The sequence below is a fragment of the Phallusia mammillata genome, chromosome 1 (assembly GCF_965637545.1).
Source record: "Phallusia mammillata chromosome 1, kaPhaMamm4.hap1.1, whole genome shotgun sequence".
Classification (NCBI taxonomy): domain Eukaryota; kingdom Metazoa; phylum Chordata; class Ascidiacea; order Phlebobranchia; family Ascidiidae; genus Phallusia; species Phallusia mammillata.
In genome coordinates, this window is record NC_137252.1 from 6179290 (window position 1) to 6203830 (window position 24541).

Here is a 24541-nt window from a genome sequence, read left to right on the forward strand (position 1 = left end):
TAATTAAATCCCAAAACACCTTATAATAACCATTATAACCGAGCTGCACAAAACAAAAAAATGTTGTTTTGCTGGGCTTGTGTCTAGTATACCAGTGAAATTATATTACAAATTTTACATGGTCAATTTGGAAAACATTATAGGCATCAATTTTACGCAATAAAAAGTTTGAACATCACTAAAAAGCATACGCCAGGAAAATGGATGATATCGCTTTTCTTAGTGGTGCAAAGACCTAAATATGAAACGCTATTCCAGAGCGGGTCAGATTTCTTCTTCTGCATTTCACTTTTTATTTTTTTGTGTTTATCTGTGATATTTACAATACTGTGTGTGTAAAAGTTCAACATGCAATTCAACCAGCGTATACGGTTTCAAATATCCGTTTTTTGTGATATCCAAGACTATAATGTCAGCAAATGAGTTGTTCACCGCGCCGTAATTGTCTGACGAAATATTTAACCCCAGTGCTGCTGCATTGAATGTCACCCCAGATTGTAATCTCAGATAAGGTCAGCCTTTAACTCTGGGTTTATCGTAAGATGCAAATGATCTGACGATATCCTTGCAAAACTGGTTTATCTATACTGGTCAAACAAGGGTTTTGGTATAAATTCTCCCTTAAGTTATGCCACAGCCCCTAGTTGCTACTTTTCAGGGCGTAAAGAGGTTTCTAAACTTCTCTCGCTTCAAAATTGGGTAAAATACGCTCGATTATCGAACTAATTCATTATATAGACCTTAATGTTTGAAAACGTATAAGGCCTAGTTAATTTTTTTGTCCAGTATAGGGAAGTTGTAAACAATAAAGCAATTTCGGTTTTTGTCGTTAACGTTTACAAAGATGAAAGTTTTGGTTCAAATCATAGCTCTTCTCAGTGTGTGCGGTTTTGCTTTTGGACAAGGTAAGGCAATCAACCAAATGGTTGACGTAAAAGATAACTCAAGAGATATGTTAAAATCCAGTTATCTAATTTACTTAATGTAAGCTTCGGATTGTAAAAATTTAAATCTCTGAATTTACATTATTGCCTTACCCACAATAACAGTTTAAAACGTTTAAACTTGTTGTTACAACAGATATTGTGGAACGATGTTTGGAAGGTTCTTCCTCTAACGGAGTGGGAAATTTCACCGTGGCACCGTGCGATCTCTCGTCCAATGTGACTAAACTAGATTACCTTATTCTATTTGACTTACAAACTTGCATAACCTATTGTAGCCTAAACGTTGTCGTGTAAAAAAATTTACTGTGTAGTGTCACGTAATTATCTTTGTTATAAGTATCTAAAAATAAAAAACAGCTTTTGAATCTTAATTATTTTCTATTAAAACATTATTCAGCCTACCTAAACAACTTTGTACTTTCCAGCGCTATTCCTGTGAAACACGCATTGCTGTGAACGGCGAGAACATGTACATCGAAAGAAAATGCAAGCAGAGGATGGCTTGCCTCAATAATCAGCAAAACAACAGAAATCAGTGCTACTCTCAAGATGCCATGAGCAAACGGGTAACTTCCAAAAAATATGAAGATTTTACTTGTGTGCACCTCAAGTCTTTTGAACTCTTTTTAACAAGCAACAAGTGTTTAAGAAAAAAGTCATTGCGAGATGGAACAATGGGCCTTACATTTCCTTAGTATTTCGAACGTCTTACTTTTGCGTTACAGGTTCGTGTTTGCTACTTCTGTTGCGATGAGGATGTGTGCAACGACTTTGACACAATTATTCCTTCGGCGTCCCCCACCGTCCCAACTCCGGACCCGATTCAAATCGACGACCTGGAAGACGATGAATTTGATGTGTAAATTTATTATCCGTCTCGAATTTGTGCAAATGATTAATGTTACTAAAATGTACAAATAAATCGACTTTGTGTAGATTGATCACAAAATAAAACAAAAAACTCTGCACTTTTGTAAATGACAATAAAGCAGTAAACGTTTCCCGGGGTTTTCTTTATCAACACCAAAAATGAGTGGATGGGTGGCGGTTTTTCATATCAATACTTTTGATTTAAGAAGTCGCACTGCAAAACTTGCCATGTCTCTGTGCTGGAAGCGAAGTTTCTGATATTACTGATTTATTCGTTTTCAATGCTATTTAAGTTTTACTGTGCTTCGTTCACATATCAGTAGAAATAAAGTTAGGCCCTGGTTTTCTGACAAGTCACCCAGCTAACAATTAGACGGTCATATAACGTTATTTTTGGAGTCCGTAAAGTTACATTTACGTATTCATAAAATGTAAGTTTGATGTTGGAGTTTCCGGGGAAAAAATCAAACAAAAAACGTTAACAATATATTTGATTTCTATGTTGGGCGGCAAAATCAATGTTTACAAACAATGTGTGGAAAAGTTTTGCGGTGTCTCGAAAAACGTTTACAATGTCGTAGGTTTATAAAAGCTGAACATGAAGCGGAAGTTTAAGGTAAATTTTCTGGATATTTTATACTTTACCTTGAAAACTATTTTTTTCCTATGAAAGGCAAAATCAAACACTGTTTTATTTATTTCAAAATTTGATTTTTGGCTACCTCTTTGCAAAGGTTTTATACACGCATCAAAAGACAAAGAAGCAAAAAGTTTGGCAGGATGGCTGGTTAACGTTGTCTTTGGATGCAAAACGAGGTTTTCTCAGTACAGAAGATAAGAGACAAATTTCAACTGTCTATTTGGAAAAGAAAGAGGTACATTTCTACATGTATCATGTATTGGATGTATTAACTGTTTGCATGCTTTTAACGACACATCTGAGTAACTACTCCTTGACTATCATTTGATTCCTATTATTAAATGAATAATTTTGTGTGTTTGCTCTCCTTAAATTCTTAAATGACCAGCCTTGTCCCACTATCCAATAAAATGACAAGCCATATCATTTTGCCTTTCGCCAGTTACCTGCATTGTGTGATACATAAACAATATGCATCTGCAAATAAATATAATGATGATCAAGATTAACATGAACACAGTATAGTAAACATTGGTTCAACCGGACTGTCCAGATTTGGCAGAGATCCAGGTTTTTTTTCGAATTAGACAAAGATCTGGATTAACTGAATCCGGTTTATTTGAAGTTTACTGCATCTAGTTTCTTGTTACAAAAGCAAATGTCTTGTTTGCTATCTGTGGGTTTATCAAGGTTGAATCTGGAGTGGATTTGGAAAGCGACAGATACTTGATACAAGTAGAAGAGGAAATATCTCAAGGTGACATAACTTGCAACTCCTCTCAATCAAGTCAGCCATCTACACCAAAGGTGACTGTCTAAGTTTGTTTAGCTTTAATTAAATGTCAATGGCAAATTACTAAACAATAAATGCATTTAGTCTGTCTCGTATTTGTTGTAATGTTGGAGTGGTATTTTGGTCATTGGCTGTTTTTTTAAGCTAACTAGTTTTACGGTTTAACATAGGTTTGTAACAATTGTCTTTTCGAAAAATTAAATGAAATTGTTTTTTTTTTGCATTTGTCTTTTCTTTTTGTTTAAACAGGCTGCAGCGAAGCCAGTTTCCAAAAGTGTTTTAGCAACTCCCCCAAATGATGCAGCATTTAAAAGCAGCCAACCCTTAAAAAAGAAATTTAACATTCCAAGAAGAACTTTACCTAAACAGCCTGTGGTGCCAGTAGTTCAAGAAAAAGAAATGGACACTGTCCAGGTAATATATGTATACGTTTATACTTGCCATTTTCAATATATTACCGTTACGATATATTTCAATATATTCAGCTATCACATACAAAAGTTTATCTGCAAAAAAAAATAATATCTGGCAGAAACCAATTTGTTTAAAAATTAGCGAGTGTTTTCGTTTTGAACTCTTATTGTTTTGAACTGTACTGTAGATTGTTTGATAAATAGGCTTTGTATTGTATGACTTATTTTATTCTTTGAGATGTGACACTGTACTAGTCAGTACAAAACACTTTTTGAAAGTGATTTTATTTTACATTGGCTCATGTTATGCTAAACTTCATACATTTTTTTAAGGATCTTTCCCAAAATGAAACAGGTGTCAGCATTTGGAGTGAAATCAAACCTAAAAATTCTGTCCCACAATCACAAAACAGGTACTTACAAGTATATACTATTGTGCCTTTTGCAAGCTAGGTCAAACAAAACATGTTCATTTTAATGTAAATTTCAATGTAAGTACAAATAAACATTTATTTTTCGCTGACCTTGTGTCTGTATCATATGATAGGGAGTATAGAAGTTGTAGATTTTAAGACTGTGATACTCTTTCGTAGGATGAATTCAACTGCTCTAGGAACAGTTCCAGATTCCACCCCAACATATCGGGGAACACAAGATCTCCTGAATCTTTTAAGTGGTTCTGCTATACCTGACCAGGTACATGACATTTTCATGTGCTAATACCAAAATGTATTCAATTTTTTGACAGGTGGACATGCTAATTATTATACATTGTAAGACAACTACTTTACAGGGCAATGCACTTTTTTCAACTTGTTTATTTTTGTAAAGACTTTGTTGACCTATGAATTGTGTTTTAAATCAGAAAACTGAGGAAAAGATTCCACAAGGTAATCAACAAGATTCATCATCTGCCCCATCCTTCGAATATGCAAGGTAAGACTTGTACAAAAATATACATCGGATTGAAGAAATATTACTTAAATAAATAACTTTAGAATGGTGTATTTCCAATTCTTTGCTTGATGTGTTTTGTATTGAGCAACATGCTTGTATGATGGCATAAGCTATTGCCTAAACTACTTAATGTTGGCAGAAACAATCAGTATATATGCCAGTTGCTTATCAGAATAGGGTAGTGTGTGTATGTGAGGAATTAAGCCTTTGCGCTGAGAACAAAAGTCTATTAAGTTCAGTCACGCTTCCAATAGCATGAGCTATTCTGCTTTCATTGTTGCATGCGCCAACCCTGCCACATGATTTTATATCATGGTGATTGTTGTGTTTTTATGGCTGCCCTGCTCCATTGGTCACCTGCAAAATGGAAACATGTGAAACTACACATGGGATTAAAAGCTTGTTTTCCATTTTGCAGGTTGCCAGCTGAGATGTGCAGTTGCGAGGAAAGTGAAGAAAAGTGTTTTATACAATCACAGTCATTACCAAGTAGTTTGAATGAAGAGACAGTATCCAGTAGTTTTACCCTCTCAATGCCAAACTTAAGTGCAAAAAACAAAGATAGTCGAACAGAAAGCAATATCCAATTAGAAATTGCACAAGAAAATGTTGATGATCCATTAGAAACTAAATTAGGAACTGAAAGTAATGATAAATCACAGCTTAAAACACTGCCAGACATATTTATTGCTGAATCATCACAAAATCTAGATAAAGTTGACACTGATGTTCTCCATTGTTTGAATGAGCTTGTTGCTCAGGTTGAAGCTTCCTTAGAGAGGAAGGTAACTTTTAGTGATGTGCCTGATATAAAGCAAAGAATCGCAAAGAAAGTAAATGACAATGGTGTTGGATTATGTAAAGTCAGTGTCTTAATACAAGCAGAACAAGAAACGTATCAGGAGTCATCTAAAGAGTGTAATGCAGCAAATGTTGACCTTTCTGAGAGTGTTGTTTCTGGTTTGAATAACTTTGTTAAAGATTTAAAAACAGAAGTGAAACAAAATGAAGATGGTCAGAAAGTAAAGGAATTTGCCTTTATTCACAATCAAAGTATTGAATCTAGTTCAAAAGCAGAGAATGAAATGAGTAATGCAAAGATTTCTACGGATGCGGACAGAGAAGCTGTTGTCACAAAAGATACAACAGATAGAAAAATAGAAAAGGCAGACACAACTGAACCCTTAATAAATGATCACTTAGGTGTTGCTGTGACAAAGTGTGATTCTAGTGTTATTACTGAAATAAGTAATACTGTTGCAGAAACTGAGGCAGGTATTTATATTACAATGCACAGTACAAAAGTTGAAGGAACGATGGATGATAGTTGCACTGTCAAGTCAAAAAATGATTTAGAATATGTGGATTCATTGTCAGCCAAAGATATTCTGTTGGATGTCAACTTGCATCAGCCTGAGTTGGCCTTAGATAATTGTGGACAAGATGAATTTGAGTTCGATTTGCCTGATTTTGATATCGGTGAAAACGATTTTCTATCAGTAGACCCCTATTTCTCTCAAAGCAAACCCACAAATGAATCATTAGCTGGAAACAGTGTGAGGGTATTAGATAACCAAAGTAGGATAGAAAATTCCTCAGCTACTTTATCACAAGCAGAAATACAAGGGTCCCACCATGAAGAAAAGTATGGCACAAAAAACAAATCCGCACATTGTGAAAATTTTTCACAGCCTGATCGACAAACTGATCTTGGAGAAAACCTTGTGCCTGATGGCAATACTTGTGAGAAATTGAATAATACTGAAGTAGTTCTACCAAGTTCAATGTCCAACCAAATATGTGATGACATTTTTAGTTTTTCACCTTTAAGGAGTTCCCAACTAATTGATGCTTCACTTGATATTCTTGAATCCAATCAAAGTAGTTTAGTACCTGGAGTATCATCACTGTCAGCAAATTCCAAATCTACTGATCAGACAGTTCCATCATTGATTGATGTTTTCAATGGTGATGAAGATTTCTTATTGATGCAGTCTTGCAATGAATTACTGATGAAATCAGAACAAATGTACAAGAATGATTATGACAAGGAAGGCCTGCAAATTGGTCTAAACGACAATGCTCAAAGCAGCTCAATAAATATACGTGAATGTTTAAATAAAACTGAACACAAAAATTGTAAGCATACAGAAACCAGCAGTCCTACTAGTGGAAAAAGCGAATGTAACCATGAAAACAATGCTTTTGATGACAAGTTACTTGGTTCCAATGAAGAAACCAATGTAGTACATGCACATTCAAGCACAGAAACTGAATGCTGTTTTAGCAAAATGGATGAATCAACTATTGGAATGGTAGACGATGCAAAAAATGATTTAGTTTGTGACAGGTTTGTAACTAACCACAAAGATGCAGATGATTGCTTGTTGCTAAATATGGATGACTTTGCTGCAAATGAAGACCAACTGTTGATTGCAGAATGTGAAAAGTTGATTAAACAGACAAGCGAAACATTATCAGAGAAAAATATTAAAAGCAGCACAAGTTTTCAACCTGTGTGTTCTACATCTAGTGGTGCTAGAGTTGATAAACGGTTAAAATTACCTGAACTGTATAACGGGGATGGAAAAGTTTTCGATGCAGCAGAATATTTTACCACACAAGACAGTTTAAGAGTCAGAAGTCCAGATGTGATGTTTCCTGCAGGCAATAACTCTACCCAAGATGACATTCAGACAAGTTGCTTCTTGTCTGATAAAAATAAGTTTGGCACTCAAACACACCAACATCACAGTAGCAGCAGCAGAACAGCAATAAAATTACCTTCCAAAAGCATGGGTCGCCCTCAAATACCCAAAAGAATGCAAAATATGTGTATCAGTAAAGATAACACAGGGCAGTCTTCATATTTCGACAGTAAGAAATTTACAAATACAGTTCAAGCAGCAGAAGAAGCTGCATTCAAATCAATGGGTCTGGTTAGTGACGTTGCAACTCCAAGTAGCACATCAATAACATCATCTCCTTTAACTACAGCTACCCATACAAAATGCTATGCAATGTCTGAAATTTGTGATGGGTTGAAGAAAACCTTTGACCAGCACCAAAAGATGATTTATAGTAGTCCATTTTTGAGGCAAGTCCATGGGCAAACTTTGCATACCAAACACCATTGCATATCCCAACGAGCCAAAAGTCCTGTTCGTCAAGGACAAACTAGTGTACAATCTCCATTAAAACATTCACATTTTGGTATGGATGCTAAAAGGCAAACTGACAATATGTTGTATAATCACAATTCATTAGAAGATGAATCAATCTTTCCTAAGAGATGCTGTCATAATTTCTTGTATGAAGACCTTGATCCTTTTTGTTTTAATGCTTACAAAAGTGATCACAAAAGCAAAGAATTTAGTCCTGTTCCAAAAAGACAGAAGTCTGTGTTTTGGAATGAACATTACTCCCAAACACAAGATATGTTTGAAAGCAGAGACAGTCATTTAACAAGGCACAACTCTGAAGTATGGTTTCCATTCAGGTTGGAAACAGAAAGTATTGAATTGCATGAAAATTCTGTACAACCTGATAATAAAATTAAAGAAGGTAACTTTTTCACAGGCAGTTCAGAACATGAATTTCAATTTTCCTCACAACGTCCATCAATACCTCATGAGTTGTTTTCTCAGAAATGTTTTTCACCACCAATGTCCAGCATCTCACTAAGTCCGTCAAAATCTGACATGACCTTCGACCCAGATGAGACCCAGACAAAGTGGGGAAAGTACCTAAATGATGAACAGTATGTACCTAGGCAGAAATCACTGCGTAAAAAATGGATTGATGAAATGGTGGAGCTTGAAAAGTCATCAGGATTTTGGTCAAACTTTAGCCAAATTTCTCAGAAACATATGCAGCGTGGGAATGTTGTGTATGGCAATGATTCAAGTTTGAGATTTAGTGCATTCAACAATGTTGAAAGACATGAAGAACAATGTTATGAGAGACAAGGGGTCAAAAGCATTTGGAATGAATTTTGTGACAATGAACATGATGAAGAAAATTTCGACATGCGATGGTTTTAATAATTTACTGTGGTGTATAGCAAGCTGAACTGATTTATTTATTTATTTATTCTTGCTTATTAAATGCAAAGAGAATATGTTTCCATGTATTTTGTTGTTGTTTGCTTTATATTTTTGAAAACTTGTTTAAGACTAAAAAATTTTTGTTTCTATATATTTTAGTTGATGTGTCATTTGTTAAAGAATAGTATTAGTTAAAAAACACATGTTGTTTTGTACTTAGTGTTACAAGATGTAGTAATCTTTTTTAAAGCTTTTTTTACTGAAAAGTTAACTTGATGTTACATTTATCAGCAAACTACAAAAAAGGTAAAACTAAACTGACATCAGTCGGTATTGCTACTTTTACAACACATTTTACAATATATTGTTTTTTGCATTTCTAGAAAGCAACATCTTTTCAACCGAAGCTACAACTCCGAACATTTATCTACTGACAGGCTGATCTCTATTCCTGATTCCATACAGGTACAAAAATATGCTTTTGAGACAAAGAACCTAACTGACCAAAATTACAAAACTTATTGCATGACAAATAAGGTGAAAAATATACAGCAGAAAATTTGCACCAGTTTTGGCACAGATAGGTACCAAGCCATAAACATATCTAGGAAAACATTGGTCTAATCTCATGTATATAAAAACAATTGTTGGTGGCATTGTTATGTGTCAAAACATTTCAGTCATAAGATGAAGATGGCTGGCTTTATGCTGGTTTATCAGTATCCCGGATTGAACTTCCACTTTCTTTATATGAAACAGCTATTCGAATGTTTTACATTATAATTACTGTTGTTTTTTCTCACAGGTGCGTATCAGAAAGGAAATATTTTTTCCATCAGCAGCAGACCTTGAAGTCAGTCATGGTTTTATCCCAACATCCACAGCATCAGTTCCTGTCTCATATGAAAGTGTTGATGAATATGTTCAAATATGGACTGGAATCATTAATGGTACAATACAGTACTTAAATGTTACCATCACAGTTGGTATTTTAATTCAACACAAAACTGTTTGAAAGGTTGCACAAAGTAAACTCATAGTAACACAGACATTTCAGAAATGGATGCTCCTTACACACAAATTTTTTGACAATTTTGTTTGTGATTAATCTACTTTTTAAATGAGTGTGTATTGATGCCTTTTTCTATTTGTGAGTTATTACCGGCAGTGGAAATCATTTGGATTTTATTTATATTGATATTTTTGTTGTTGTATTGTTGTGAAGTTTGTTCATACAGAGGCAATCAATATCATTTTGTGGAGGAAATCATCAGAGTATCACAAGTTGATGAGAAATGCTGACATCAGCACTTTGGTATTAAAACAACCTGAACTAAAATATTTTGATTGTGGAAAATCTTATGAAATGGAAAATGTGTCTTTTGTTTTGCCTGAAATTGCTGGGACAAACAAACTTACAGATGATGAGGTAAATCATGCTTTAAAATAAATTTCAAAAGTCCAAATTGATGCTTAACTAAACTATGAGTGTGCAACCCTTGTCACTGTGAAGCCAAATACAATTGCCAAGATTAGATCACAAGCCACACCTTTATGTAACACAAGGTGATTTTACTTTGTTTCATACCAAATCTGCATAACTACAAGTAAAATTAGCATTTTGTTCGAGCCACATTTTGCCAGGTTGCAGAAAACTAGCATCAGGCGCATTAATCTGCTCAAAAATATAGAAAAACTGGACTCGTTTGCCAGTACATTTAAAACCCAAGCATCTCTGCATCCCGCATTTGGCTTGCGGGTTGCAGGTTGCACACCCCAGCTTCTAACTTTATTTTACACTTTTTTATCGCCACTGATGTACTCTGTCCAACAATGAAAACAAATGTTTACTTTTCCATTTACTGTAATTAAAATCCATTCGTTAAACTAAATTGTCAGTCTTATTATTTTATCTTGTTTTATTAACAACAGATTTTTTACCCCATCATATACAGGTAGCAGACATGGACCCTCCTTATTGTGAACATGAAGCTCCATGTAAAGTGGCACGAGTTCGTAAGGAAGGTCCAAACACTGGTAGGCTGTTCTATGCTTGTCGAAAGGGGAAAAGAAGATGCAAGGTGAAACCAATTTGCCTAATAGTTATTCAATAAAATGTGTTTGCTTTCTAATGCTTATATCAAAACAAAATCAAAAATATTGCTTTAAGAAAGCTAAACCAATAAAAAAATTACACAAAAGTATTTTAATGCTATTTAAAAAAAAGATATTTATAAAATAAAACGAATAACAATTGTTTTACTGTACACAGCCAATACATTTTTCTAACATAATACTAGCCCTTGTGACAATTTGCAGTTTTATTGTGACAAGTAGAAAAAGAATTTACAGTAAAAGCTTTTTATTATTTACTAAGATAAAATGACTGACACAACAAAATGAATAGAATTTGACAAAGAGAGATTTTTTTTAGTTTTTCCAGTGGGTTGACGAAGCTGTTCTTAAGCAAAAGGGAAAAACTGAACAGGAGTGTCCTCCAGCGGAAGAAAATATTGTAAAAATCAACAACACAAGGGCTCTGACGAGTTACTTGAACAGGAATAAAGTTAATTTGTTTGTAGGATGTCAAATTGAAAGGTAAATTAAACTCAAGTTTATAGAGCTCTTCTGGCAAATGTATTTTTATTCCGATGTTTCGATGTCCTATACAGGTCACCTTCATCAGGGTAAATAACACTAAATGCGCGTAGTAAGATTAAACCGGTGAATTTATTATGACAAAACGAGAGACGCGTGAAGAAAAACAAGAATTTTGCCAAACAAGCATTTTAATTGTCACACTAATACTTCAATGCAACCATGAATATTAATAATTTATTGTACACTTCAATTGGTTAAATGAATATAAGTTTTCTGCAGATTAAACGACTTAAACATACTATATAAACTGACGATTAAGCTTACAAAATGCAAACATGTTTAACAACCAGCTCAACCAGCTGATGCTTGAGTCCCAAAAAAGGTATAGTTTCGTATACTAGGTGTTGATTATCCAGCTCAGGTATTTCTTCTGTCTTGGTGACCTATCTCTGTTGACCTGGAAACCAAAGCAACCATAAATTGTACAGATTTCATGAAATCATTACTGAAAATGCTGTGTTATGTCAGTGGACATGTTTGTTCAGCTCTTTGAAACACTAAATATCAATGTCATATGTAAAAAATCATGGCAAATCGTCTTTCTTTTAACTGCAAACAATATTGAACAGTTGCTACATGTCGAACAATATTTACCTCTGTATTCAACTTTTTTCTGTTTGACTATTTAGTCTTTGCTTCAAATGGAGTTGCATAAACGTTTTTGCATATTTGGGTGGAGATCTGAAAAAATATTGGAATTAAAACGAATAATTAAAAAAAGAATTCTTTTTGTTGGATTTTAGATTTGCAGGATCGTGCATAAAACTCACACTTAATAACATGATCTGTTTTTTAGGCCGTTGCTTTGGAATATTAAATTAATCAGATAAATCAGAAAGTCACAAAATTCTACCAAAAAATGCAGATAAATTATTATTTAAGGTTTTAACCCTCGACTCGGTTTTTATTTTCTTTTTTGATACCCTGGATTCTAAAACAGTTGTATTACCTTCTGTCTCAGCATTTGAATCGCACATGCTTTCCGTCTCCGTTCGTGTAAACGACCACCACCATACTTTCATCTTTCTTTGAACCGCGGTGACTTTGTCGTCTCTTTGACCTTCGTTTTTTCGTGGAAGGTGTTTTCCTCTTTTGCTCTTCCTTCTCCTGAGCCTCTTCTGTTCCGAGCTCCTCCCAAGCTTTTTCCACAACTGTTTTTCTCTTCTCCATGATGGCTCGCTCTTTATCCTCAGTAGATACACAAGCGTCGACTTTATCTTCTCTTTGTTTTGGAGAAGGCTTTGCCCTCCTATGTACCGGTTTGGTATCTTTTGAGCAGGAAATATTTCCGTACCTTCCGTCATCCGCAGTTACTTTGAACATGTTACCCAGTTTATCGGACCACTGAATGACTTGGCTCTTCCCGGAAAGCTCTTTCAGTATACTGGGATACAGAGGCGTTTGCGATCGCATTTGCTGTAGCGCCGTTGGTGGCCGGGTAATCTGGGCGTCAAATATCGGGGGTAGAGTATCACGGACACTTGTCTGCACCGAAACAGTCTGGTGGACTTTTTCCTCTGGTTCTTTTGCCACTGGCTTTTTATGTATCACTCGGGGCGATTCTTGCTGGTAAAATGCGCGTTGCTTAAGCTTCATAATTCCGGGTACGCCCTTTTTATAGGTCTTTTCTTCTGAAATATTCTCATTCGGGTCGCTATATTGATCGGTAATCAAATCGCCGGCCATGTTAAGCACAGTGACCATTGCTTTTGGCTGACGCTTGATGCTTCGTAATGCGCGCAGTTCTTCAATCTTATGCTGGAGCGGAGTTCTTTCCAGTATATTATAAGTCTGTTGCGTGGCTATGGGTGACTTGCGTTTATGGGCATTCAACTTTAACCTGTGTCTGAATTGAGTTGAGGGCGATGTCGGTTGTTCGTCGTAATGAACGTTCACAGCTTGTGGTAAATCAGGAGCCTCATTGGTTTGTGTTGGTGGAATTTCGTACTTGTTGTAAAGCCGCTTTTGTTCAGTTGACGCTTTGATTATGTTCTGTTCATCAGATGGGGATCTTTCTCTTTTTGTGTCAATACTTAAACCTGCAACCTTGTTTAGGTTTATAGGCGGAAGAAACCGTGATTTTGAGCTGCTCTTTTTCTTTTGTTTGGACGGTGGCCTCTCCAAGCTCATACGCCGCTGCAAGAACTCAATAATCGAGTTCCTTCGTGGCCTTGTAGCGCTTGACATTGCAGAATCTTGTGAAGTAGGCCGTTCTGAGTCAGGCTTGTCCTGCTGATTAGGTGAACTTAGTACTAAAACTCGTGGTTTTCCAAACACCGTTTCTCGCTCTTTTCTTTCTCTGTGCACTTTCTGGCCGACGTTTATTTCCTTGCGAAGAATCTTACAGCTGTAGTCATCATCGAAACGAAAGTGCAGCTCTTTTAAGGGATTCGTTTTTTTCTTCTGATACTCACTGTGTGAGCTTTCAGGCGCTTGTTGAATTTTTCTACTTCGTCCACTTTTTGGACCCCCGGATTTTAATCCAGCTGTAGAATTGCAGTGAAGTGACTCCAGTGAGTTTTCATACACAGTTCTCAGTGAAGACGAGGCCCCGTTTCTGATCGTCGCAGTTTTATTTCTGAGTGATTGATTTGCCATTAAGCCAAGTTTATCTGTTGTCTCTTGGGCTTGCACGTTTTCTTTAGGTCCTGAATCTTTGTCAACGTTAAAGTGGCCAATCCCTGAGCTGATATAGTTTCCGTTGTTTACTGTACGACTTGTAATTAGCTGTTTAGCGCTAGTTTTTGTCTCGTTTGCTGCAATGGAGTTTAACAAATTAGTAGAGCTCTTTACTGTTATTTCTTTATTTACAACTGTATCTTTTTCAACAGTTGCAGAACTCTGTTTTTTACTTTTTGCGCTTTTCTTTCTAGGTTTAGTTTCAACAACTTTTGTGCCACGATGTTGTCTCAGTGTCACACTAGTGTCAACTTCACTTTTAGCTTTAACACATTTCTGATCGGCTACAAGGTTGCATGCACTTTCAACTTGTGCTGCTTCGCTCACTAAACCACAAAGGTTTGGTGCGGGGACATGTTCGCTTATTGTTTCTCTAATATCCACTTCATAACTCCGATTCATCTTTTCCACTTCAACATTACTTTGAGTGCTCTCTTCATAATCAACATCACCCCTGTTGACGTCAGTCTCCATGCTTCCCCGCTTATATTCGCTCATCTCAAGGACTTGTTGAGGCAACGTACAGCTGCCCTGACAATCCTTGTCTTCATTCTCGCTGTTTTGTTTCAAAGTCTTCACTTTCTCTTCAGGTTTTCCGACATCTATATCTTCATGTGAACATACTTCGTTGCTTGCTTTATGTTTTAAACTGTGTCCAGCACTTTGTGTCACATTTTGAACTTGTTGTCCAACTTTTTTTGATTGTTTATTGTGTGTCACATCATGTTTGTCCGTTGCAATTGAGCCCTCTTCTCTGCTTTGGACTTCAGTGAAAGCGCCTTCAGTTGATGTGTTTTGCCCAATGGAACATGCTTTCGATAATTGTTTGTCAGTAGGTGGCGCACCGGTACTGTTTGCAGCAGCTTCTGCGTTTTCGCTTGTACCTTCACTTGTGTTGGTATGTTGATGGAGAATTTGTGTACTGTTTTCTTTTTCAGGTGACATGTGGTTCCTGTTTTTGTTGTCAGTCATTGTATTTGTTGTTTCTTTCACTGGAATTGTTTTGTTGCTTATCTTTGATAATTCTGTCTTTGTTTCAGTACAGCTTTTCTCATCGTTACATTCACTCTTAACTTCTTGTATTGGCATGTTTTGTGCTTGTACCTTTGTCCTTTTCTGTTTTAAAGATGTCTTTGCTTGTTTTGCGACTGTATTTTTTTCTTGTGGGATATCTTTTGTTGGTTCGTGCGATATTTCTTGCGTAGACGTTAGAGGTGGTTGTGATAGTGTTGTATCTTGTTCTATTCGTTTGTTAACTGTAGCAATGTCAAGTGGAGCATCTATAGCGTTTTGCTGTTGTGCAAGTGTAAAACTTTCTTGTGTGTCTATATTCTGTTGGTGCGGGACAGCGTCAAGTTCTTCATCGTTTACTTGACTGTCAACCATTTCACATTGTTTGCTCATCTTAAGCTCCTGTTCTGGTTCCTGCGATTCCTGCTTTTGTTGTGTGGTTTTGATCTCATTTTGAGTTCTACCACGTTGGTTCACCAGGGATGTTATATTTTCCTTTTCCTCTTGTGACAGTCGATTGTGTTCATTCGTAGTTGAGCCCAATGTATAAGTCTTTGAAAACGGATTTCCAGAATTGAAGCTGTCCAGTGATAAAGTTTGCTTGATCGTTTGATGAAAAGTGCTAATGGGCAGCGACATTTTGCGAGAAAAGTTTTTTGCTCTCGATTTCCACGCTGAAGTTGCAGGTGATGGCGTCTCCTCAGACCAAGCCAACTTAACTTGCTTATTGTGTCGACTTTCAACCTTATTTCCCTCTGATGCTTTATCCTTGAGCTTTGTACCCTTGCTAGTTGTCGCTGTTGATTGCGAACTAGTGAAGTTGTTAGTACTCTCAGCTTCATTGGTCGTTTTTGAACTGGCTCCGGAACGCAGTGAAATACTACTTTCATTGCTGTTGGGTGGAGCAACTTCTTCCGAAATTGTTAAGCATTTTGCAACTGTTTGTTTTGTTGGTTTATTAACAACAAGAGTTGGAGGTTTCAAAACTTCGATGAACTCTTTCTTGTGTGGGTTTGTTGTCAGTTTAATTAGTTTTTTCTTTGGTTTATCCCCGGCAGATTTCGGCTCTTTACCTTGTTGCTTTTGTTCTTGTCTTTTCAAATGCTTCTTTAAATAGCTCTCTGACTCGAAAGAATCAAAATCACACGACTGTGTTTCTCTTTGCATCGTCTCAATTTCACTATATGTGTCAGATGTTTTTAAACTGTTCAACTGACTTTTGATCATTTCACAACACTTTGATACTGCTTCAAATTCAGCCTCACTCTTTGGATTACAAACTTGTTCTGTCACGGGTTTTTGTGGCAGCGATCTACTCAATTTTTGCTTTCTATTCCCGTTGCAGTTCCATTGTAGTTGCAAGTTTAATCGTGGTGGAATTGGTTCATATTTAAATTCCAGATAATCTTCAATTTCCTTCAAACTTTTTGGAATTTCTTTCACGTTTTCAGATTTTTTTTCAAGACTTGTTTTCTTTGTTAGTTTATTAACAAAATTATTATCATTAACAATGTTGGTTTCTGTTCTGTAAAATGCCTTTGCTACTGCTGGCGGTTTGAGAATTGTGCCATTTCTTTTGTGGTTTTGCATAAGTATGACTCAAGAAATTATTAATCTGTCAACATCTTTTAAGACGAAGCTTTAAGTGGAAGCATCGTCTGTCTACAAATGAATGTAAGCTAGAACAAAAAAAGGATGGTTTTGAACTGAATAGTGTAGTTTAACAAACTCTCACTACAAGGCTGAATTTTAATTTTCTTTCGTTTTCAAACTACCTTTTCGAACTTGAATTAAACTTATTCATTAAGGAAAACAAAATCAGACGAGAAATGGGTTTAAGATTTTTTTTGCTGTACTGCGTTTTCCCGAACGTTATACGTTGTATTTAAATAAGGAAACTTGCAGTTCACAGCTTCTGTAGTTTGTATTTGTAGCTCTAATTTTCCTGACTAAACGAAGCTTTTGCCTACAAAGGCCTTGCATTGAATAGTAAATAAAATAAATTAAACCAAATAAATCACGCCTTATTTCACTTTATACCACTTACACTAAACCTTACGTGCCACTTTTATTGTCACGTTAGATTCCCATTTAACTAGACTGAAATCTTTTCAGAAACTTCTGTGGCGACTTATCGGGCGCATCTTGAAGTGGCTACTTGTGTCATACTTTGGCCAAAACATATTCAAGCTCTAAACGTTTGACATGTTGATGACCCCAGTTAGCAACAAGAACACCTAATTCTAGTGCACAATAAAAAAGTTATTTATTATTTCACAATATTTTTATTTTCGTTCGGATTTTTTTAGGTGTACGATTATACTTAAATATAAGCTATTGCTACCAGGCATAATATCAAGTTTATAGCTCTCGTTTGGCAATTTTATTTTGTAAACACATTTAAGAGCTGTATAAACTTGGTAACTTACCTTTATTCCAGTGTTTCTCAAACTTCTTTATTGTCGAGGCCAAATAATGTTTGTGTGTGGGGAGCTGCAAAACACGAAACCTTGAGAAAATCGCGCAAGATTATTAGCTTGAAAGCTAAAATAGCAATCTTTGGTGGTTTTCTGAGGTTAAGTGGGAGCCGCAAAATAAGTAGTTGGGAGCCGTATGCGGCCCTGAGAGCCGCGTTTGAAAATCACTGCTTTATACCCTTATCTCACTGAAAATAAACAACTATATTTTTGTTTCGTTTTTAGAAAAAGCGTAGGAAAACCAACAGAAGAAAAAAACAAGGTGTGTTTTAATATACATCTTATAAACTCAGCGTTAACATAATGTTTTTACCACTGTGCTTTTTATTGCGTTGTAAGTGTAATTTATGGATATTAACAAACAGCATTTTTTCGAAGAAAATTCAAGACGAATTAATGGAAGGAAAACGACAAACCATCCTTAAACTTTCCAGAATGGACCAATCATTAGCAAGCACAAAAGGTTTTGTCATAATCTCAATTCGCATTGATTAGATCAGATTGGTCAAAACCCTGGTTCCTTTTGTGCAGCCTGTGAACACTTTCTGCACACCATCATCGAATTAGTTACAGTAGTCACAGCCCTAAATAATACGCTCATTAACAAATGCCATGCAGGTCAATATGTATATATTGTGACACAACAAGGGCCTTGACCTTGTGGTGAAACTATTTAGGTCTCAAAACATAATCTAATGTGTCCCTTTGTTGTATTATGACCTCCCTGGATTAGATGATTGATTTACAGTACATCCCTTTTTTAGGTGGTGTTTGGATACTTTCATGTTCTTTGGAACTGAACTCAAACGATTCCATTCTGATAAGAGTTTTATCGAACAGCCAATCAGCAGCCGGTGAGCTCATCATTCAGCCAATCAGAGGATCCATTCCAATAGAATGGCAAAACGGAGGTAGCCAATAACTACTAAACTCACAAACTTATTTTTGGCGTGTTTTTTTCTTCTCTATCTTGCATTATACAACCTGCAAAGTTTGTGTTTCGTGAGTTTTTAATGTTTTTTTTTTCTTCTTTTTTGTTGTATTTTGTGTCACTGTACATGTGTGGTTGTTGGGCGAATAATGTTATTTTATTCTTTCTTGCCTGGCTTTAGACCGTCTGTGTTTTTCCTACTACTAATGCGCTAATGGGATTATATAAGAAAACTCGAAACAATTGCAAATTGTTTTCTTTCAGAGACCATAAATGTCAAATTTTATTAGGCGGTGTCCAGTATGTTTTCATATTTATACTTTCAGCTGATATCCATGCACTGTTTCTGACAAACTCCTTACCTGAGTTTACCTACTTGCAAAGTATGCAGCGGTTGTCGAGTCTTCCAATCTTGCCTCAACTTCTCAGGGACAACAACCCAAAACAACCAGGTAAGGAAAAAAATATTTATACCTGGTGGCAAAGTACTTTGCATGTGTGTTTATATTTCTTCGTCTTATCAAGGAACAAAGATTAAACAATTAAGCCACAAACCCACTGCAAAGTTTAATGTGAAGTTGGATGAAGCAGTAAGTAATAAATACCGTTACAATATGTTTACATATACTTGTTTTCGAGATCTATTTTTTTAATTATACTGTTTGAAGTTATTTGATACATCAATTTTGTTTGAAGCAGGCCTCGTTGGTTTTATTAGAGAAGTTTGAATGTTGCACCAATCTTATTTATTTCTGAGTTCTTATTTCACTTTTTCAGTTGAAAGTTGTTACTGGGTTTGTGGAGAAATTCAATTTGAACGAGGATCAAGCGTCGATTCTTTGTTCAGCAGCTGAAATGTTGTTGGACAAAAACAACTCAATTTCACCGTTGCTCGTTATCGATGGTAAGTAATGCATTGCTCTTAACGTAACTTGGTTAACCGAAAAATGTACTGTTGATCCGATAATTCCGTTTTTGTTGTTCAACTTCACTTCAAAGGGTTTTTGAATGTTTTAAACACGAACATTTTTTTGCACTTTAGGCGTTGTAGGCTCGGGGAAAACTTTTCTGCTAGCTATCGTGGCGCTTCTTGTATTTGAATTGCTCTCGACCAATGAGAACGTAGCTGACGACGAATCTGGCGAGGTGATTGGCCGAAAGCGGAAAATTCAAAGAAAGTGGAAAATATTGATTACGTCAGAATTAGATTCAGTGGTAAGTTCGGAAATACGTCACGTCGACTGCCACGTAATAGATAGTGACGTAGGCTAAACCTCAACGAGATATTTAATTTTTGCTTTACGTCGTGGTTATTGTCGTCAAGGTATTCCAGCATTTCGTGTAGTCTGGCTTTTTATTTTTTGATTATGTCACAACTTATGACGAAAGTTAACATGAGAATGCCGTTTTATGACGTATAGTTTATCACATTAGACCAGGGGCGTGCAACTTCTCCAGTCGGCGGGCCTGATATGGGAAAATGAAGTACTTGGCGGGCCGGATTCCTGAATCGATACATTTATCGTGTATTCATCCAGTGATTTAAAATGGATTTTTGACCACCTAAACCAAATACAATCAAGATCGTCACAATTACAATACAGTCCAAACAATCTAACTGATATAACATAAAATTAAAGGAAACCGTGAAAGCAGGCCCCATACAAGGTTGGCAGTTATGTCGTAACAATGGACGTAAGGTACAATGGTAACAAAGGCGGATTTTTTGTTATTCGGGAGCGTCACTGTCCGTTACAACTGGAATTAATTTGACGTAGTAAGCAAGTATAGTGGGGGATTGCGACAGACTGTGGCCGTGGGTCACATTATCAGGTAAGACCGGAAACTGCCTGCGGGCCGCTCAAAATCCCGTCGCGGGCCGTATGTTGCCCGCCCCTGCATTAGACCGCCAGCAACTTAATTTCAAAGTGTATACGGCCACAGTTCCAAACTGTATTGATCGCAATAAACTATTTTACATAACATTCCAGGTACATTTTTTATTGCATTCTTTTTAATTTCAAAGCTTCGATTTCGACAAAACGACGTCGTGAATTTAATTAAATGCACGGAGCAAAAAGTAAACTCACAAAATCGCTAGGGAGCAATAGGTTGTAATATAGAGTTTAACTTACAACTCGACAATCATCAATGGTTTTTTTTTCACAAAGGTGGATCAAATAATCCTGAAACTGGTGCAACTTGGGTTTTCGAACGTAGTAAGAGTTGGTGACTTGAACAAAATTAATAGAAAGTTGCTTCCACACTCTGTTCACATCAGAGGAGGATCGGACGAACATGTTAAAAAGTTGAAGGTTTGTTTCGCTTTTTCACTGTAAACATTTATAGCAGGGGTGGCCAACTTGCCAGTCGTTAAGATCGACGAAAATTTTCTTAATTGTACGCGATCGACTGATCAGTCGTAATTTAGGCTGACACTAACACAAAGCAATAACGCAAATTTTTTCATGCGATTTGCTTGACAATTGCCACATATTTATGGTCATGAGTTTTGTTGGCAAGCATCACCTAGTTATTACAACAATAAAACGTCGCATATGCACACAATTTTTATCAAAGTAGTCAGTGGGAACTTTTAAATCTCCCCAATCAATAGCAACAGCTTCGTTAAAGCAAACACTCAAGTTGTGACGACAAACATTGTAGTTGTTACGACATAATTTGGTGCCAAAATAACAATTGTTACGCAACAAAGAAAGTGACAATTACTTAGGTATTGTCTTATTACACATGTGTGCGTTGTTTCAAAATGACAGAAGTGCTGTTTTATAATATTTAATTTGTTTTTCAATTAATAAGCGTTTGATTAGTTGTGGAGAATTTAGTGGCGATCGACCAGTCAAAAGCAGGCGATCGACGTGTTGGCCACACCTGATTTATAGCATGAATCTACTAATGGCCTGGATAGTTTACAATTGTAGTTTCGAATTATATTTTTACCAAAAAACGTTGGTCTAAAACTTTTCTTTTCTTGTGTTTTGTTTATCTTCTTTTCATCTCGCAGCTGATGTTGCGACAAGGAGCTGAATCAGACCCAGAAAGACAGTGAGTGTCAAATAATATACATAAATTTGTTCAGGTGGAAACTAGGAAATCAATTATGCGTTAGTTTTGATTTCTGATCACACAGTAATAAACACTTTTTTCCGCTTCTTACTATTTATTTTTTGAACTGTTTATTATTATTTGTAAACTAAATATTGTTGACAAAATTATTTTTAACAGTTACATTCGAAAAAGTTTGGAGTTGGCGCTCTCTGGTGGCGCCAAGCGGTTACTGCACAACGCTTTTGTGGTGGGCGCAACTTGTCGCGACGCTCTTGCCTCCTCCATCGGATATTACAAATTTCCTGTGCGTTAAATTACCATATCTTTGGTTTAATATACGTTCTAACGAGTATGTTTGTTGTTAGGTCATAATCATTGATGACGCTTCAATGATTTCGGAACCAATGGCACTTTCAACTTTGACCCGATATACGTGCGAGAAACTTCTCATAGCAGGGGATTCCCGGATGTCGGTGATAAATAACAACGCCGTACAGCGGTCGTTATTTCAAAGGTAGATTTTCGTGTACTATCGTGGCTTTATGTTACAGTGCAAAACATGCAAAAAATCACTTTAAGATAAATTTTAAATAAATAAATGTGATAGAAATTTCTCCAGCGGTTTCCCAAAATTTGGACTTGCAACTTCAACTACAGTTTTTGGTATTTAAATGAAACACTTGCGGTCTCTTAAAACTACTTAGCGGTCACCCAAACCAAACCTTAAATAAAAACCTGTTTGTATGTGCAAGAATTTTTTTAATAATATGCTTTTAAATTCATGTTTGTTCACGTTTGGGCATGAAGTATTCATTTGTTTCAAATTTTTCGATTTTTTAGGCTATTAGATTTAGGAAATGACGTTTTTCACCTCAACACTCACTACCGCTGTCATCCACACGTGGTGGCGCTGCTCAACCATGTGGTTTATGACGACACAATAATTGAAATGTCATCAAATGTAAAGAGTTTGGTTCCCAGCTTGCCTGGTGTTTGCTTTTGTGACGTCATAGGTGAGATAAAGGATGTGCGGGTAAAATATTGAGATCCCATTAACTAATGAATTTGTAAATGAGATTATGTTGTTTTGTGGAAGTTTTGTTTTAGAGTTATTGCAACTACATCATCTCTATATTTTAATTTGCCACGGTTTGAAAGGGAATGAAGTTGCATCTGCGAAACTATAATTTCTTTACCGACTCACTCAAACGTCAAGCATCTGCTATAAAACTGTATATTTTTAAATCTTTTCCTATTTTGACAAAAAAGTCCGATATAACATAAAAAAAACATCATCACAACGCTTTAAACAATTTCTAGGAAAAGAAGAAAATTCCAGCGTTGGCTTTATAAATCCTGACCAAGCGAAATTCTGCGCCGATATTGCTAAACTTTTGCTTAGTCATGGTGTGCCGGGTACCAGCGTCGCTGTCATGACAACGCATGACGAACAAGTTTCAGCGATTACATCAGCAATGCAGAATATCGAGTTAGTATGAGTAAACTTTTTACTTTTCTATTTGAATAAGTTAACTATTTTTGTCTTTGCAAATCAGGTTCTACGATTTAAGCGACGTCAACTGTATCAAAGTAGGGACTCTCCCAACATTTGCAGCCGCCGAATTCGATGTCGTCATAATATCTTGTGTTCAAAATTCCGCTTCAGTTAACGATCACTCAACAAAGTAGGGACTTCTAACATGTTGTGTACTTTCTGTGAGTGACGTGTTTGTTGATGTAGTGACGTTATAAGGATGCTCACCCGAGCGCGAAGTCATGTGATCGTAGTGGCTAGCTTGCGCCACCTGGCGACCAACCCGTTATGGAGCAATGCGTTGGAATTTTGTAAAAAGCAAAACTACCAAGTGACGTCAACCTTTCTGTTCAGGTTTGTCACGTGATTATTTTAAATTATCTGATTGGACGTTGGTATTAGGTGTCTGTTTTTGCTGCTGCTTTGCAGAAAACTTTTCCAGAAGAAAATCAATTCGGCTGCAAATCTTTGCAATGAAGTTCCATTGATCGCTGAACAAACTGACGTCCTCAAACACGTTTTTGTCACGTCAGAAAGTTCGGAGGACGATGATGCTGAGGAGGAATTTTTTAGTCAATTGAAACGGAAACCAATCGCACAACTTAGTGAAAGTGATGACGATTTGCCGGTGTTACGTCACAAACGACCGAAGTTGAATAATGACGTCACTAAAAATGTCACTGAATCTCTGTATGATAACAACATTACTGATTCTGTAATAGACAATGTCACTGAAGATTCACATACTGTCGTTGGCAATGACCCTCGATCTCAACACGAGTTAAATGACCTTACAGTTAAAGATAGTCAGGAACATGATGATGTCATGACTGACGTTTTAAGTCTAAACCGTTATGATGCTATGGACTATGGCATCACAAACGATAAAAAATGTGATGACATAAAGGATAATTACATCACAAATTATCAAAAAAGTGATGACATGATGGTTAACGACGTCACAAATGATCAAAATCTTGATGACCTCATGAACAATGACGTTAATAATGGTAACAACCAGAATGATGATATGGTTCATGACGTCATAAATGATCAAAATAGTGGTGATGGTGTTATAAGTAATAATGTCCCAAATCAGCAAAACAGTGGTGACGCGATGACTAATGACGTCACACATCAGCAAAACTTGGTCCAAGGTGTGGTTAGTGACGATGACATGGGAAATCACCTAGTCAGTAACGATGTCACAGATGTTGGCGTAAAACCAACGCAAAAAAGTAAACATCTGGCAGAATTTAATGCCGGTTCAATATTCACTATTACTGACTGTGATTTAACATTGGACAGTGATGACATCATCTGCCCATCTTTAAACAGTGACGTAAAAAAGTTGCAAGGTGACGTCGCAGGTGTTGATGACAATAATTTATTAATTGCCATGCCAGAGGTTTTACAGTCTACTTGATGCACAAAGTTGTTTTTGTTTGTTGACGTTTTTTTCTCTTATTGTTGCCAGCGCAAAGACACTAAATACATTTCAACCTTATCCAAT

General features: G+C 36.3%; 3 protein-coding genes across 7 annotated transcripts; 2 read left to right on the forward strand and 1 right to left on the reverse strand.

Annotated features, from left to right (window-relative positions):
- Window positions 1-844: 844 nt before the first annotated feature.
- LOC145220910 (uncharacterized) lies at window positions 845-1852 on the forward strand. The gene is made up of 4 exons (XM_080087992.1): window positions 845-905; window positions 1081-1163; window positions 1373-1513; window positions 1673-1852. The coding sequence occupies exons 1-4, from the start codon at window positions 845-847 to the stop codon at window positions 1808-1810; spliced, it is 423 nt and encodes a 140-aa protein (XP_079944118.1). The 3' UTR covers window positions 1811-1852.
- A 448-nt stretch (window positions 1853-2300) lies between these two features.
- Window positions 2301-24540, forward strand: LOC145213196 (5'-3' DNA helicase ZGRF1-like). Of its 5 annotated transcripts, XM_080081435.1 has the most exons (28): window positions 2317-2433; window positions 2552-2692; window positions 3148-3264; window positions 3500-3664; window positions 3997-4076; window positions 4257-4359; window positions 4529-4599; window positions 9050-9131; window positions 9472-9616; window positions 9905-10095; window positions 10622-10747; window positions 11101-11264; window positions 17720-17756; window positions 17873-17957; window positions 18259-18405; window positions 18752-18877; window positions 18951-19015; window positions 19203-19329; window positions 19468-19640; window positions 20597-20740; window positions 21451-21491; window positions 21672-21798; window positions 21860-22008; window positions 22335-22507; window positions 22815-22983; window positions 23051-23179; window positions 23236-23382; window positions 23458-24540. In XM_080081435.1, exons 1-28 carry the CDS (start codon window positions 2416-2418, stop codon window positions 24452-24454), a joined length of 4239 nt encoding a protein of 1412 aa, XP_079937561.1. In that variant the 5' UTR covers window positions 2317-2415; the 3' UTR covers window positions 24455-24540. The 5 variants fall into 5 exon arrangements, 2 of the variants coding, with proteins under 2 accessions (XP_079937561.1, XP_079937573.1); XM_080081447.1 differs by lacking the exons at window positions 2317-2433; window positions 2552-2692; window positions 3148-3264; ... (3 more) ...; window positions 4529-4599; window positions 9050-9131 and having other exon boundaries at window positions 9474-9616; window positions 9892-10095; XR_013856813.1 differs by lacking the exons at window positions 9472-9616; window positions 9905-10095; window positions 10622-10747; ... (15 more) ...; window positions 23236-23382; window positions 23458-24540 and adding an exon at window positions 5039-8972 and having other exon boundaries at window positions 2302-2433; window positions 3500-3625; window positions 9050-9113.
- LOC145235825 (uncharacterized) lies at window positions 11355-16607 on the reverse strand. Its single transcript, XM_080099613.1, has 4 exons — window positions 15050-16607; window positions 12277-14890; window positions 11922-12008; window positions 11355-11724 (listed from the first exon to the last, which is right to left on the reverse strand). The coding sequence occupies exons 1-2, from the start codon at window positions 16605-16607 to the stop codon at window positions 12285-12287; spliced, it is 4164 nt and encodes a 1387-aa protein (XP_079955739.1). The 3' UTR covers window positions 11355-11724; window positions 11922-12008; window positions 12277-12284.
- Window position 24541: the final 1 nt, after the last annotated feature.